At 24.2% G+C, this 17217-nt stretch overlaps 1 protein-coding gene across 2 annotated transcripts; it reads right to left on the reverse strand.

The window, feature by feature from the left end:
* Positions 1–1157: 1157 nt before the first annotated feature.
* Zip99C (Zinc transporter Zip99C) lies at positions 1158–16186 on the reverse strand. 2 transcript variants are annotated; one of them, XM_011507293.1, is made up of 5 exons: positions 15871–16186; positions 5454–5567; positions 2620–3060; positions 1759–2085; positions 1158–1430 (listed from the first exon to the last, which is right to left on the reverse strand). In XM_011507293.1, exons 1-5 carry the CDS (start codon positions 16091–16093, stop codon positions 1255–1257), a joined length of 1281 nt encoding a protein of 426 aa, XP_011505595.1. In that variant the 5' UTR covers positions 16094–16186; the 3' UTR covers positions 1158–1254. The 2 variants fall into 2 exon arrangements, with proteins under 2 accessions (XP_011505595.1, XP_011505594.1); XM_011507292.1 differs by having other exon boundaries at positions 2620–3063.
* Positions 16187–17217: the final 1031 nt, after the last annotated feature.

A 17217-nucleotide genomic window follows, 5' to 3' on the forward strand; every position in this document is an offset into this window, starting at 1 on the left:
CACTCCTTTAAACGAAGCATTATAGAAACAAATCAGATTAATAATAATTTATTATTTTCCATATAAAATATATATATATATATATATAGTTATAAAACAAAATTATTTTTAGTATTTAAATTTTATAGTCATTAAATAGTAATTTTTTGCACAATAATAAATATATAATATTTTATAATAACATAACATTTAATAATAACATAAAATAATATGTAAGAAGAAAGGTCGATTAAATCATACAAAGGCAATATGAGACTTATGAATTAAGTTTATTTACAAAATGTGGTGGTCACAAATCGTACCAAAATGTTTTGCTTCAATTGCTGGAAAACACGAGACCTTGTTCTCTATTTGTTAAGTACAAGGCTTATAAATATGAAACCACCGACTTTATTTAATTTTAATTACAATTTTTTTTTTTTTAAATATATTAATCATAATTTGGCGTCGATTCAAACAATATTTTAGGTATGCAATGAAAAACAATAAAAACCAATAAACAATGTGGTTTTTCATTTTCTTTGATTTTCTTTAATAATAGATTATTTTTTCAACGCAGAAGGTTTCGCAAGCCTAGAATTTTCCTTATCTACAATGATTCTAGGAACTTCAATTAAAAATTGTCTGTTCCTTTTATTTTTATTTTCACTCATGAAAATGACGAACCTAATCATAAAACAAATTCATTCGTCAGTTAATTGAAATGCTGATTGTACAAAATATAATTGCTAATAAAAAAGATTTTTTTTTGTTATATTTTTTTGTAATTTTGTTTGAATAACAGTACATCAATACTGATTTATTTCAATCGCTATCTTATTGATTAAGCGATTAAGATATTGAGCTTCTGAACAAGAAGCAGCGCAATTCTATCACCGAATCACGGTTTGGTCACACGCATCTGCGTAAAAAAATAGTTACCACACAGAACATTTTGTTTTTTTAATCAAGTGAAAAATAACCATATTCTACTAGTATCGTTCAAAAATTCGCTTATTTACATAATTTTCAAATTCCTTATTTATCGATCACAGGGGAAGAAATACTTTGTTGAAAGCGAAAAAGAGTATATTGTTCGAGTCATTCACTTTGCCATAACTATTAAATTGCGAGGTTAAAAAAATATATTACAAAGTGGCTTCTACACAATTACAATTACAATTTGCTTTCTAACAAAAGTTTCTTCGTTCCAAAAGAGTATCCTGAAATTCCATTTCCAAGCAAATCTCATTTATATTCCAAAAAAACTTTCTCTTAATCGCACATAATCGTTAAAAATGCCATAACAATAATGCCAGCAAGTAAGGCGCCAATCTGTTTTAGCGATTCCCATGGATTAGTTTCTTTCAGCAATTCTGGTAAAACAGTGACCATTCCTATGTGAAGAAAACCACCCGCAGTAAAAGGAAGTATCCAACTTGTTTTTGATTCTGAAAATTTCAAATAATTCATGAATTCTATATCCTCCGCAATCGCTATATTCTATTTAAATTAAAAGTATCTTTAATACAGTGTTTTATAATTATCCCATTATCTTTTAACTGCTTAATAATAAAAACAGAATGATGACGATTAGACTTTCAGAGAAAATTTTACATAATAATTTGCTTATAAAATTACAATGCTATGTATATATTTATAAAATGTAAAAGAAATTTCATAAATATCCCCTAATGTACTTTAATGTTCTGTAATGAATTTTAAATATTTTACGAGTATTGGCAAATTAGAAAAATCAACGCAATAGCATTGCATTACCAACTGCATCTCCAGAGAAAATAACAGCAACAAATGCTCCAAACATGCCACCAGTAGCAGTTATTAACTGAGCTCTTGCAGCATCCCATCGATTGAATCCGCTTCTCAAAAGAATTGCGAAATCGCCAATTTCGTGTGGTATTTCATGTACAAGTATCGCAAAAGTTGTTAAGGCTCCAAGTCGAAACGAAACCAAAAAAGAACCTCCTATGGCTAAACCATGTGTAAAATTATCTACACTGTTAGCGACAAGATTCAAATATCCGGAAACATGTTTCGATCTGTCTGTCATTCGGTCTTTTACGTTTCTCTCGTACATTTGATCATCTACATAACAGAAAGAATAAATTAATTCATGCAAAATAGTTTATCTAGAACTTATTATTTACATGTTGTTAGAACAACTTTATATAATTCTCAACAAAAATTATTCACTTCAAAAAAAAATAAAAAAATAAACTACGTTTAAAAATTTAATTTTACTTTTTTAAATAAATTAAGCTACAATATCTCAAGTATATTAGATATTAATAATAAGAACAGATAAAACGGAAATTTTATATAAGCATTATATAAAATGAATTTATGGAACTTAAATAATTTAGTAATATTTGCATTTTCTTTTTTTTCTTTTTTTTTTCTTACTTCATTATTTTAGATTAATGAAACGATTGAAAAATTAATACGTTAGATACTTATACAAAAAATATTTTTCATATATTTATTATTTATATTATATTAAATAACCCAAAGATCAAATTTCAAATTCATATATCATACCGAAGTGGAACGTAGTTTATTTAAATTTTAAAACGATATTTAATTACAATGGTTTTAACGATTATCAGAATAATGTCTAACCGTCTCTGTTCAACAATTCTCGATTGGCACAAAAGCCGTTCAACTTGTGCTTTATACCATTATCCTTGACAAAACCATTTGCGTATCCATTGTAATTCTTATAGTTGACACTATTTGACAAAATTTTCAAATCATGTTGTTCATGTTCCTTCCTTAGATCGTTGACTTTCATTACTTCCCTGTTGGTAAATCCATTTTTAATTACTTTTATACAATCTTGAAACTCATTCAACGGGCTGCAATTGTTATTCTCGTGTTGCTGCGCGTCTGCTTTTTTAATCATATTACTCTTCTTAAGAACATCGATATTTTCATCTTTATTGCTATCATGTTTATCAATATTTTCAGTGTTAAATAACTTCTCAGCAATAACAAAGATAAGAAAACCAAAGAGCACCCAGATACCGCAGCCCATTGAAGATTTATCAGCATTACTGTTTTCTTCTGAAAGGAAACGCTATTGTACATAAATGGCAATCGAAAATATAAATATACATGAGAGCTGGCATACTACAGTGATGTATCAGAGTAAAATACGAAAGTATTCTAATATTAAAAAAAAAAAAAAAAAAAAAAAAAAAAAAAAAAATGCAATACGAAAATATTCAGTATAACATATTTATCATATGTTTCTATCGAACAAATATTGATTGTATCAAAACAATTAATTAACAAGCAAGTATGATCGAAGAAAAAATAATGAGAGATCGGATATTATATACTAATAAATGAAACTATAAATTTAAACATTTTACATAAAAGTTAGTGTTTCAAATTAAAAGATCCATTACATAAAATTCGAAAAAATTTTCTGTTACATTGCTACATTATTAAGAAAATTTTACATATTTATCATCGATAAAACATCTACACTAGATTTTTATATTGACTTTTCATGTGATTATTAATTATTTAATCATTAATTGATACAGATTTATATACCTTCTATATTAATTATGATTATTAATATAATATTACAAAAAACTGAATAATCAGATTAACTTAGTTAAAGTGAAGTTAGGTAACACTTATATAAATAGCTTCTTTCTTGAGATTATGCGCATAGCCTCTTTTTACTCCATTAACTTTATTATTCCATTGAACTTTTAAAGTTAGAACTGATCTGTGCTCTAGATTATTTATTTAATAAATAAATTTTGATGTATTACATTAATTTTTCTGTTTTTACAAATTAAAAGTTTTATTAATTTGAATGAACTTGAGTGTCACAAGTAATTCGTATATTATAATAATTTTATGAATGATAACATTTGTTCTTTTAATCGACCGTTTCTCAATCGATGAATTTCTGTATCCAGTGCATTAGTGTTCGAATAATATACAAGATATAAGCTCAATAAATGTATTATATGAAATATTATTCAACTTGTGTAGAATTATAAATAGTAATAATTTCACCGAATGTAGCTCATATATACATTTAATATATATATATATAATATACAATTGAATGAAAAAAGTAACCACTTGCATTGTTATTATTATTATCCCGTAACATGATTTAAGTATTTTTCAATGATTTTACGAGCTTTATAATGGCTAGATTTTTAGAAGATTGTGGAGTAGCAAATATTACCCAAACTAAAATAGAGTTTGATAAATCAATAAATTTATATGAATTACAGTATTCATGAAATGAATATTATATTCTCATTTAAGTAAATAACTTCATTCTTACTATTCGTACTATTATTGACATTGGTCCATCATCAAATTATTAAATTTTCTGATAAAAGTTAGAAAGCAAATTTGTTGAAATTATAGTCTATAAAGAATATAATTAAAGATAATCAGTTACGAAGTATTCAAACGGGCCTGATTAATGATCACTTGCTTTTCAAATTACAATAACTAATATATTTATTATTATCAACTAATTTCAGCAACTACTTGTGGAGGCACAATACGGACTATTTATTTGTTAGCGTTTAAAACATAATTATTGAGCTTTAAAAGTAATCTAAGTGATTTTATATAACAATGAAATATCAAATTGAAGAAATTCAAAATTTATTATGTTACCAATTTACCTTAGTTAATATTTTTATTTTATCTAACAGCTTTTATCTGTAGCCAAGAACATGATGTATATGCAATATCAAATTTATTCAAACAATATTCTGCTAATCAATATTAGTTCTAGTGTGTCATTATCACTTTCTTCTATTATGTTTTAAATATATTTTTCTTGCTCGAATTTCTAATTTACTTTTCATTAACAAAACTGATTAATATTCCACTACTGTAAAGAATAAATAATTCTTATAAATCATGAAATATAATTTACCGTATTATTTTATGACAATATATTTTATGATCACATTGATTGGTTAAAATATATTAAAATATGTAATTCTATGTTTGTTTGAGATAGAAAATATCTCTTTGAAAAACCCAATTAATAATTCCTCCAATTTAACATTATCAGTCTGTCACAAGCATCTCCTTGTTCCTTCCGCGTCTTGTCATTGCTCGATTTATAAACTATTGAAAGTATAATAAGACGTAATAACATATAATAAAATATATTATCATACACAAGTTCATTATACGAACCAGACAATACGAACCAGACGGAAAACTACATATGCAAGAATTTTCAACAATAAAACTTTAATACAATTAATTATATAATATAAAATATTCAAATTTAATGCATTTAAAATTTTATATATTAATTAATATAAAAAATTATGTTTATTTTTTTAATTGTAGGATTAAGATATGCTTAACTTATAATAATAAAAACAAAATCACTTTTGTATCAAATATAATTAAAAAATAATTAAAAAAAAAAAACCTTAATAAGTTACCTGTGTGTATTGTAGCATAATTAGCCCAAGCTTCTGGTAAAAGATGAAGAAAGACATCTCCTAAAAGGCCGCCAACGGCAAAACTCAGAAGAATTTTTAATGTTTTAGCGCCATCTATAAAAATTTTAATATTTATCACATTAGACATAATTGAACATGAAGTAATAAGTAATGTTTATAATTATAAAGGTACACAATTTAATGTAATATATTCAATTTTAAAATTATATTAACATCTTCAAAACATACAATGAAACTACACCCAACGTAATTTAGCATTCATAAACGTATTTATATCAGTAAAAAATTATTGTTTTAACGATTACGTAGATTCAAACTTTAAATCTGTATTAGGCATTAATAAATAATAGAGTTTTTTTTCAAATAAAAAGACATACTTATTAAATTAAAAGGTCATTTATCGAAATATACCAAGTAGTAAGACCAAGTAAAAATAGTTTCAATAAATGTTGCATGGAAAAAGTTATATCTGCATAATGAATAAAAACAAATCAATAATATTATTAAAAATTCTACTACTTCATTACAAATGGAACATAAATAATAAATAATTGCAAATTCATATAAACATTTTTGCAAACTTGAACAATTTTTTTTTTATTTAAATATTATAATAAAAAAAAAAGACTATACAAGTGATAAAGAATCTATTATATAATAATAAGGAAGTAAATATTAGTATTTATAAAATATGTAATATGTAAAGAACTTAATTATAACGAACGATGCATAAATTATATGCAAACAAATAGGTATTAATAAAAATACATTAATAAACATTCCTTAATTCTAAATAAATATATATATATATATATATATATATATATATATACATAATGGCTAACATTAGTAATATAATAATATTTTAGTTAAATTTTATACAATAATCAATTACATTTATTAAAATAATTTTTAAATATATATTTTAGAATTTCATTTACAAACCCTACAAATTTGTTAAACAAATATAATAAATAATTCTTAAAATTAATAATAAAATTCTGAAACAATTAAAAATTACAATTATAAGTAATATTTATTCTCTAACTTATCTTAAATATTAATTGATATTTCAAAGGACAGAAGTTTGTTTAAGCATATAAATCATATATAAAATCATACTTTAGAACCATTTGGATTACAACCTAATTTCTTACATAGAAAATCGTAAATAATTTCCTATAGTTTTAATTATATCGAAAGTAAAAATAATATTACACGATATATTATTTGAAATACTAATATTCAAAAATACTATTTTTGACGACCTCTTAAATAAAGTTAAAGTAATGTTTAAAAGTTAAAAATATAGATTTTTCTCTACAAATTAATAATAGATCATTCATTACTAATAACTAATAAAAAAAGGTTTAATTTTGTGATGTTTTTATAATGAATACTTTCAATACCAAATACAACAGCAGTGTTAAAAACATAAGGTGCCAAGTAAATTTATAATAACACTAATCATATAATCGTTATTAACAATACATAATCATCAATAATGATAAAATTAAAGAATAATAATAGTAACATAAATAATCAATTGTTTCTTCCGTCATAATAGCGAACAAAATTTAAAAAGTTGAGGGCTACTATTTTCAGAAGGAATTCATGATTCGACCGATTTTATAATATCTACTTTTTAAACACAAATCCTCCATGAACATTAAATATACATTAAGTATTATGAAAGTCAAATAATAATTAATAGATTATATTTTCATTAATAATTATATTATTAACGTAAGCATAAATAATTCTAATGATAATTCTATTGAATTTATGATAATTAAATGAATTAAGTAAACTAATTGTATACGAATACCACAGTACCTGAAAAAGTTAATATATTTAATTAAGATACATATATTATAGTAGAAATCGTAAAAAATTGGAAAATACAGAATGCGAAATCAAAAGGAATATAATTTTTGCTATGGAAACCTTCACATATTTTATTACAACTAAATATTTAGCTAATACATTTCAAATTTAAATATATTATCACGAAAACTGCTATCTAATAAATAAATTATGTACCATCGTCCTATTAAGTTCCTTAATAATAATAGTAGGATCCTCTCTATTAATCCATAAATTATATATTATCCTAGAAATTAAAAAATGAATTATTTATAAAGGAATAAATAAAAATTATAATCATTTTGTTTCTATATCAAATAAATATTTAAAATAATTAATAATGAATAGTATTCATATGCTACAAAATATAGATTTTTCAGTATTAAAATAAAACCCGCTTCTAAAGAATCATATTCTTTTATTATTTTTTTAATTTCTTTACTAAATTATAATTTATAATTAAAAATTTATTCCAATATAGATCAACATTCGTGTATAAATTATATTGCATAATGTATAATACCATATCAAATATTAATAATTCATATAGCTATCATTCCAATTTAATCTATTATGTATTAAAGCGAATAAAATTATAATTTCTTGCCTGCACGTAGTTCCATTGAAAACTAACTCTCACTTTATTTGCCTAACGTGAATTGAACTTTTCAACACCTCTCCATCTTTCTAAATTATAAATTATTAATCGATTAACAATATCAATATTTCTAGATAACTCAATTTCCAACCACTAAACTATACAAGTTCAAACTCAATGCTCAAGGAGGTTACGGCATTTGTTGAGCAATAAAAACAAAATTGTTTGAAAAATCTTATATTTCCTATTCACGAATATTACAATTTTGATATTTAGGCATTAGTGTATGATTTTGATATCTCATTTGAGTATAGATATTAACTATATAACTAATAGCAATAAGCATTTTAATAATTATTATTCATTGTTTATTAAATTTCAAATCAATGCCTACGCTAACTCATCAAAAAAATAAAAGAATGACATATGGAATTATAATTGCCAAATGTTTTTAATATTCTAACAATATTGCACTATTGACTTAGTGTCAAAAATTACAATCTTTACATTATTCCACGAATACAATAATTTATCACTAATTTCATTAGACTTAGTTGCTTGTGTAAACAAGTATGCGTTGACTTATCAGTATGTAGTATTTCGTAGATCATTTGCAGATAATTGACATTGTATAAATAATCATATGACAATGTACGTTTAAACCTATTAATCGTAAAATATATAAGAACCAATAGGATTAAGATGATAAATAGATTACAAGATGACTATTTAATTATACTGCCAAAGGGAACACTGACAGAGATAACGATATATTCTCATCGCGATTTCAGAATAAAAAAATGAAATCACAAAAGGAGTATCGAACAGACAAGGACAATAATTACAAATATATTATCAATGTTTAATGTATGTATCAAATAGTATAGTTTTTCGTTACATATAAAATTGAACTCTAAATTATTTATTACTTGGAATATACATTAAGATGCTAATCAGTAGGGAAATTCATTACATATTTCGTTACACCATCAATTATTTCTGCTTGAGGATTAAACAGGGAAGAAAATTAATATAAAATTAAGAATGAAATTACTATATATAAAATGTTCATATAAAATAGAACATAAAGTTACCTTTTATTATTTGATAAATATAGCTACTGCATAATATTATTTTCATTTTGAATTGAAAATATACATTTATAAAATGCAAAATCCAGCCCATTATAAATAAATATAAAATACGAAGTTTTCAAAGGACCATAAAAACTTGTTTAATATTTATTATATTTATTAAAACAATAAATTACAAGATGAAAGTTCATAGTAGCTTTATATTTATTAAATATTTATTTTCGTTAAAAACTTTTAAATACTTTTTTCAGTTAATTCATTAAACAATCGCCGAAAGTATAAAATAAAGACATTAAAAATAACCATAGTTAGAAATCTAAAACGAAATTTATTTTCAAATACGCTTTGTATATCAAAGAAATATAACATCAATCACTAAATGTTATTTAAACGAAGTATTTAACATATAGAAGAACATTTTCAAACAAAGAAAAAAAAAGATTTAGAAGAATCGATAAATATATATCTATAAGCGTTTATTATATATAATATTTTTTCAAACACCCTTGTGGGTTCTAACGTATGCGATTTTAAATAATTCCTGCAACATTCAATTTTCCTCGACACTGCTTATAGGACTGATTAAAGTCCATTTTTCGACATTCATTGAGTTGTGAACAACATGTAAGAAAATTACTTGTACTATATTTGTTTGGTATATATTATATATATGAAAATTATGAAAATATTTTTATTAAGGAACTGTAATTATGAACATATATTTAAATAAAATGGAAAGTGTTACATCAGCAAAACACAATGCAAATGAATACTAAGAAATTATAAGATAATGTATTTCTATGTTCCATATTTGATTTATTTACTACCATATAATGTATGTGTAGATATAAATTATTCTAATATACTCTTATAATTTTACTTATATTATTATTTAAATCTCTCTCTCTCTCTCTCTCTCTCTCTCTCTGTAGAATAATTTTATAATGTATTACAATATATGATACAATCATCTTTTTCATTTTTTATAATAATATCTTAATTGTACAAAGAGTTTTAATTTATATTTTAATTTTTCAGCATTTTAAATTACTTATTCAAGATCAAAATATTCATTTAAATATGAAAAGATTTCGATATTAACATATAAATAATTGTAGTATAATTATGAGTGAATAAATATACCATAAATAAATGTAAATACATAACTCTTAAAACTAATACTATATATTTTAGCTTAATCATAGTGAATATTTGCGATTTTTTACTTAGATTTTATAATCAATGTTCAGCACATGTTTGCGCATTTTCAAAACAAAATTTTTACGCGAAAATAGTTTGATGACCTATTTAGCATTTATTAATTCAAAGATAAATTTGAAAATTATAATTCAGAATTTTTAGTCTAATTATCATTTTCTTTAAATTTGACATAGATTTTTGTAATCTATTCAATTATATCAAGGCATTGCAATGATAAAATGCTGGAAGCTGCAAGATAAATTATTAGAATTTGTATTTTTCATAAAAATTTTTGCTCGTATCAAAGAATTTTCACGACATTATTAAAGCGCATAAAAAATCATTGTTATTTGAAATAAAATTTATATTGTTTATAAACTAAAAATTAGTTGTTTTAAATAATGCCGTTGTCTACATTAATTTGCTTATATGAATCACTCTTGTTGTTTTTATGTATATAAAAGATATAAATATTTTCAACAATATGAGCAGACAACTGATTATATTACAATTTATTTTAAAATTTAAAAGAAATCTTTAGACATACAATACAAATTATTTAAATTTATATCTGTATAAGAAAATCTTGAATAATACAATAATAAATATAAATTAATAATTTAAATTAAACCTTCTCTTCGTTATAATTGACTTCCTTTTATCCATAATTTATAAAGTTATAAAAATACTATTATCTGTATAAGCAATGAAACATCAATACATTTGACAAATTCAGACAAGCGCGACGCGATTGAATAATGTTTTTTGCATGAAAGTATCGATTCAAATTTTTATAAATATTTTCTCTCGCTTTACTAATTTAAAATGAATTATCTTTTGGAAAAAGTTTTTCGAAATTAGACTCAACGGATGTATATTTAGACAATGATAATGTATATTAAACTATGAACAAAAATCGCGCAAGTGAACGACAAAGCTTTTTTCTTTATTTTCCTTATGCGATTCTTCATTGTCCTCGTACTTGATTGATACAAATGATCATAGCAGTGGAGTGTTTTTTTTAGAACTTTAGCATGTTGACTAATGGCATAAATCGTATATTAAGCTTTTATGCAAAATATCTATCTGTTTTATAAATAGAAATGTTTTTTTTTTTTTTTTTTTTTTTTTTTTTTTTTTTATATATTTTACACTATACTCTTTACACTTTATACGCTGTATTGTTATTTGAATAGGTATTTATCACAATATTAAAATTGTATAAAATGAAAAATATTTTCAATATTAAAAAAATTGCATTATCATTATCAATTCATTTAAATAAAAATAACAAATTTAATAACAGAACAAGTGAAATGTGAAATGTAAATATTAAACATTTTATTTATTGAAGGTTAAACATTAATCATTATTACTTAAAAATTAATATTATTATTATTATATATAAAAGGGAAATAATTTTGTATATTACATAAAGCTAAAATAGAGAGAAATAATTGATAATATAACAAGCATTTTAATACACATTGAATTTTTCATTTAAACCTTATCTTTGCTTAAATGATAAAAGTATTCATTAAATTTATAGAATGTAGAAGTTTCATAAATATTTTTATCGACGTATTAATAATGAAAATCACTCAACTCACGTCATTAGTACAAGACGATTCCTTTTTTTTTTAATATTAAATTTCTATTTATTTTCATTTCATATTCATGTATTAAATATTAAATTATATTTAATATTAATATACTGGGTACACATACACCCACCCATATAGTCGAAAACTAAATTTTAAAAATGTATTTATATTTTGTATTTTGAATGTACACGCCCAATCATTTCAATTTAAAGTATTTGAAATTTAAAATAAAAATCTAATATATAATGCTCAATTTATTATTGTAATTAGTATTCTAATAATGGTGTGTGCTAATTTAATAGTATAGTTTACATGATACTTTGAATAACAATTCAAACAATCAAATATTTAATAACTGTATTCATAATATTAAATATTAAATTAACGAAGACCTCAAATTATCCGACTAAAAAAACCACAACAATTTATATTCACTGGTTATTTGGTTTTTATTAAGTTTTAATAGGCTTATTTAAATAATAAAAAAGTATGATATAAAAGGAATTGCAAATATAATTAAATTAACAATACTTGGAAGAAAGTTTTATCTAAAAGGAGAATTGCGTATTAATGCGCGCATTCATGCCTATGTCTTTATGTATAATCATGTATAGATCCAAATAAAAAAAAAAAAAGCTTAGTTCTACAGCACAACTTTTAAGTGCTTATAGTTAGCTAATCAATAAACAAAATATGTAATTATGTGAGCGTGCATGACGTTACTTCCACGTGACTGCCCATGACCATGAAATGTTGTCTAAAGCACATATCACACACATGAGACCACAAAAAATCGAAGTTGAAGCATTGGAGATATTACGTAAGATTATGCATAGATATTCTAATGCGCATAGTACTTTTAAAAATAACCAATTAAACCATTTAAAATCAATGTTTAAGCAATTTCTGTTAAACGTCTATTATTACAGACGAATATCAAATGAATGAACAGTACATGAGGCAAATGTCTTTCAACGATAACGATTATTTATAATTATGTGCAATTGCACTACATTTTAAATGCATTGTTCATTAAACTTATCTTTACAGAGAATTGAAGATTAGAAGCTCGCGTTAAAATCAAATTGTGAAATTTCACACACATTTTTATTCAATGCTACACAAGTTACAAAATTTTCATGAATACATAATAAAATAATAAATTAATTATATTATCAGACATACGTTCAATGAATGCATTGTGTGAATTTTTAATTGAAGCTAACTATAGTCTAATGAAAATAAAACAAAGGCATCGACAACAGTATTAAATAATAAATTAAATATCACATAAATCTTCACAATTCTTTGCAATAGATAGACTTTATTATAAAAGTAGAATGTAATATTAAACATATAACAAGCATTTCTTGGATGCTCAACGATTCCTAGATATGATCGAATCTTAGAATACGAGTAGAATTTAATCAATTTTATATTTCCTTAATGATTACAAACCTAAAGGAGAATTGAATAAATGAAAAGTACATAATAAATTGAACGATGTATTGAAATTATATGAAATTATTATAAAAATTTAATCTTTTTTTTTTTTTTTTTTTTTTTTTTTTTTTTTTTTTTTTTTTTTTTTGATACGTGGAATAATATGAGAATGGTTAAATAGTATTTTAAGTAGTTCAATAAATTTAATGAAAATAGAATGCAATCTGAAATATTATGAAGTCAACGTTTAATTTGAATTATCACAAATATGAAGTATTATTATATTATGAATTAAGACATTAACGTATGTTTATATTTTATTAATTGTGGCACATTAATTTGACATTTTATTTGTATATTTTTTCGAATAAAAGTATATGTGAAAATTGAAATTTATGGATAATAGTTTGAGAATTATCAGTTATTGTTAAGCTAGGTCGTTTTGTAAAAATAAGATTATGCGATAAATAACATATATTATCTAAACACAAAGAATTTAAATAATTTTAATCCAAACTAATCTAATCAGATTACTTCTTATATTTCAATTTCCTCCATAAGTTAAATTTTTCAAATTAATTTTATAATAATGACTAAATGAAAAAAAAAAAAAAAATAATAAAAATAAAAAATCAACTAATTCTCTATTCTCATGTTGGTAATATATTTTTGTATAATATGAAAAAATAGAATTGCTAATAAATAGAAAGAATATGTTTGATAAGAGTAAATGATTTTTAAAATACTAAATTTTTTTTAAAATACATAGTTACGCATAAAACGAACACGTTGATATAAATGTTATGTTCTCAGAAATCGTTCGATTTATTAATTAAAGTAACAATTTACGTGCTTTATACATTATTCGATTATTGCCACTTAACTATATTAACAAAACGTATTTCCACGACTAATAGTACTATGACTAGCTTTTTGTTGTTGGAAGATTAATGTTCTAATAAAGAGTGAGCGAACACAAATACTTTTTAAACGTACAATACAATGGATTGAAAGTTTAAACAAAAAATTCTTAAAAAGTGTACCTCATTGTCAATTTCTAATAGACACGACGGCTAAATTTCATATAATTTTGATATAATTTGTTAAGGTCGTATTTAAAATTTTATAGTAATTTAAAGTTCTATTTGCATTGAATTCAACGAAAATTCATCAAATGAACTCAGAAAATAACATCGTTTCATACATGATAACGATTACGTATCAAATCAAATTATTACGTAGAATCAATTATAATTTCGACGATTTTAAATATAACATTTATTAGTTGAAAAATTCAGATTTGTCTGATAAGAAGTTAAAACGTTAATTACTCGAATTAATATTCACCTTCAAAAATATAATTTTAGTTTATAATACTCTTTTTACTTTATATATTGTGAAAATATTTGTTTATTTCTATATTTAATAATTATGGGATTATATTGATTTAAATGCAGTAGTGCAATGAACAAATCGAAAAAAAAAACAAATTTTCTTTCTTCTGAAAAATTAAAAAAAATCACTATAAATAATACACATAATAATAAGGAATAACAAATCATTGTCAATAAACTCATTCCTTCATTTAATAATTTATAAAACTAACTGTCATACATTATTGAAGGAAAATTTTTAACATCGTATTTAATTTATTAATTAATATTTGCAATAAAGACGAGAAATAATAACAGAATGGATATATCAGTTGATTTTTATTTTATCTTTTGTTAAGTGATAATTTAAAATACAACCTTACAAATCATTTTTAATAAGCAATACATTGTATGCTTTTAGTAAAATTTTAGTAAAATTATTCGCTAATTAAATATCTATTTTAAATATTTTTTAAATATAAAATATAATAAATCTGTACCATCTAATCGATTTCAATCAATCAGTTTATTTGCAATTTAATTAGAGAATTTATAAATTTTTATATTTGTTTTTTTTTCTTTCTTTCTTTTTTTAATGTAGATTTTAATTGTAATAGATCTTATCGTTGGCTTTAGTTAAATGCCTTTGTTAGAGAATTTTTATAAATTCTATTTCTTATTTGTTTATTTACGTAAAGTTTAATTGAAATGTTAATAACAGCTTTGAATGTTATTTTAAATTAAATCACGTATACGTAAGTTGTCTTATTGCGTTTTAATAAATATTTATCAAATACAATGTACGAACCCAAACGTACATTGATTAACAAAGGTTCTCATGAGAAATAATTGGAAAACTATAATATTTAAAGGCATTATGATATTTATTTTCTCTAATAAAATTCGAGCAATAATAGATTGGTAATTACAATACAATACATGATAGTGCTCATGCGTCTAAATAATTTTCTTTCATCTAAACTTTTTATGCCTTACAAATAAAGTCGTAAAATGAATGTTTCAAAGTATTAATTTAATTCACGAGACGCGAAATCAGTAAGTGTAATGGAGCATAAAATTCGAATAACGATTAAAATTTATCACCGCGTACATTCAACAAATTAACGTTTTATTTACGTTTCAGAATTCAAACATTCAAAACTTTCATAATTCGACAAATTTGAAATATTAATAATCGCCAGATGTCGCTTTAATTACCTCCATGTTTAAGATCAGCGGCCTCGTCGATGGGTATGACCAATAATGGAAAAACTCCGGAAAGACCGACCATTGCACTGCCAAGCAACGAGAACAGCCAAGGGCGATACTCGAAGTAATTATTAAAGGTTTGCCAAGGTGCCCACATGTTTTCGATTGACCATTCTTGTTCAACGCATCCCAATTCCGTACAGTTACCGAGGCAGCCGCTCACTGCCGCCATCTTGCTTAATTGGTATATATATATATATATGTATTGTTATGCTGTCTTCGTTTCACTTTCTCTCATTCGCGTGCTTTCTCTCTCTCTCTCTCTCTCTCTTCCTCTCTTTCGCTCTCTCTCTCTCTATCTCTCTCTCTCTCTCTCTCTCTGTCTGTCTGTCTTGTTTAACTGCTTTTTTGAATACAAAAAAAAAAAAAAAAACAAAAAAAAAAATGTATGCGTATGATTAGGCGACAAGTGATAATGCTTCTTTCCAGTGGCCGCTGCACGATTTGTCTTTTCTATTTGAGATTGGAGATACTTTATAACCTCGCTTATCGGTCTAGGTAATATTTCGTTTTTTTAAATCGTCGCTGACCTTATCTCGCGCGCTCACTCTTTTTCGTGCGAATGATGCTTTTGTTGCAAAATCCTACTTGCAATGCGACGTTTCAAGTGGCCCAGCCGCGGTTACCATCTTGTTGATTATTAATTGTATGACAAATATAGAGACTTGTATCGATGATCAATAACTTGGTTTGTTCGCACTATAGTCACGCTAAAAGCCTTATAAATCAAGCTTTTCAATTTTAACGTAGAAAAATAACGAAAGAGCACTGATAACGACAATAATAACTTGACACCTTGCAGCTACGATCGCCTACGATCTTTTAGCCGAATAATATTTAACGTCAAAATGAAAACGTCAGTGAGTGTTAATGCGACGTAATCAATGATATTTACTTGTACGAAAGACGGTAGGATAATGATGGGTGGACAACGGCGAAACACACGATGGTTTTGACGACCGACTAGCCTACACTGAGGACTGAGTACGGACCCTCAAACTTAAGTCGTGGACAACAAAAGACGTGTTTTTATAAAGCACTTCTCGTCTATTATTTCATCTCACTGTTTGCTATTCTTCAGTCGACGGGTCTCAGCCTGTCTTAACCCGACAAGGTAATGCGATGTGTCTCTCCACGACCGCTCCGTTGTCGCAAGCCTTTCCTTCGATCCTCCTATGTCTCCGTATTTTCGCGCGCCACTGATAATAGACGATCGACTTAATCTATCTACTCGATTCGCTTGCCGCACCACCTTCTATCATATTACTCTCTAGCGCAATGTCAGTAGTCACTGTC

This window comes from Ceratosolen solmsi, unplaced genomic scaffold, assembly GCF_000503995.2.
Source record: "Ceratosolen solmsi marchali unplaced genomic scaffold, CerSol_1.0 scaffold6, whole genome shotgun sequence".
Lineage (NCBI taxonomy): Eukaryota > Metazoa > Arthropoda > Insecta > Hymenoptera > Agaonidae > Ceratosolen > Ceratosolen solmsi.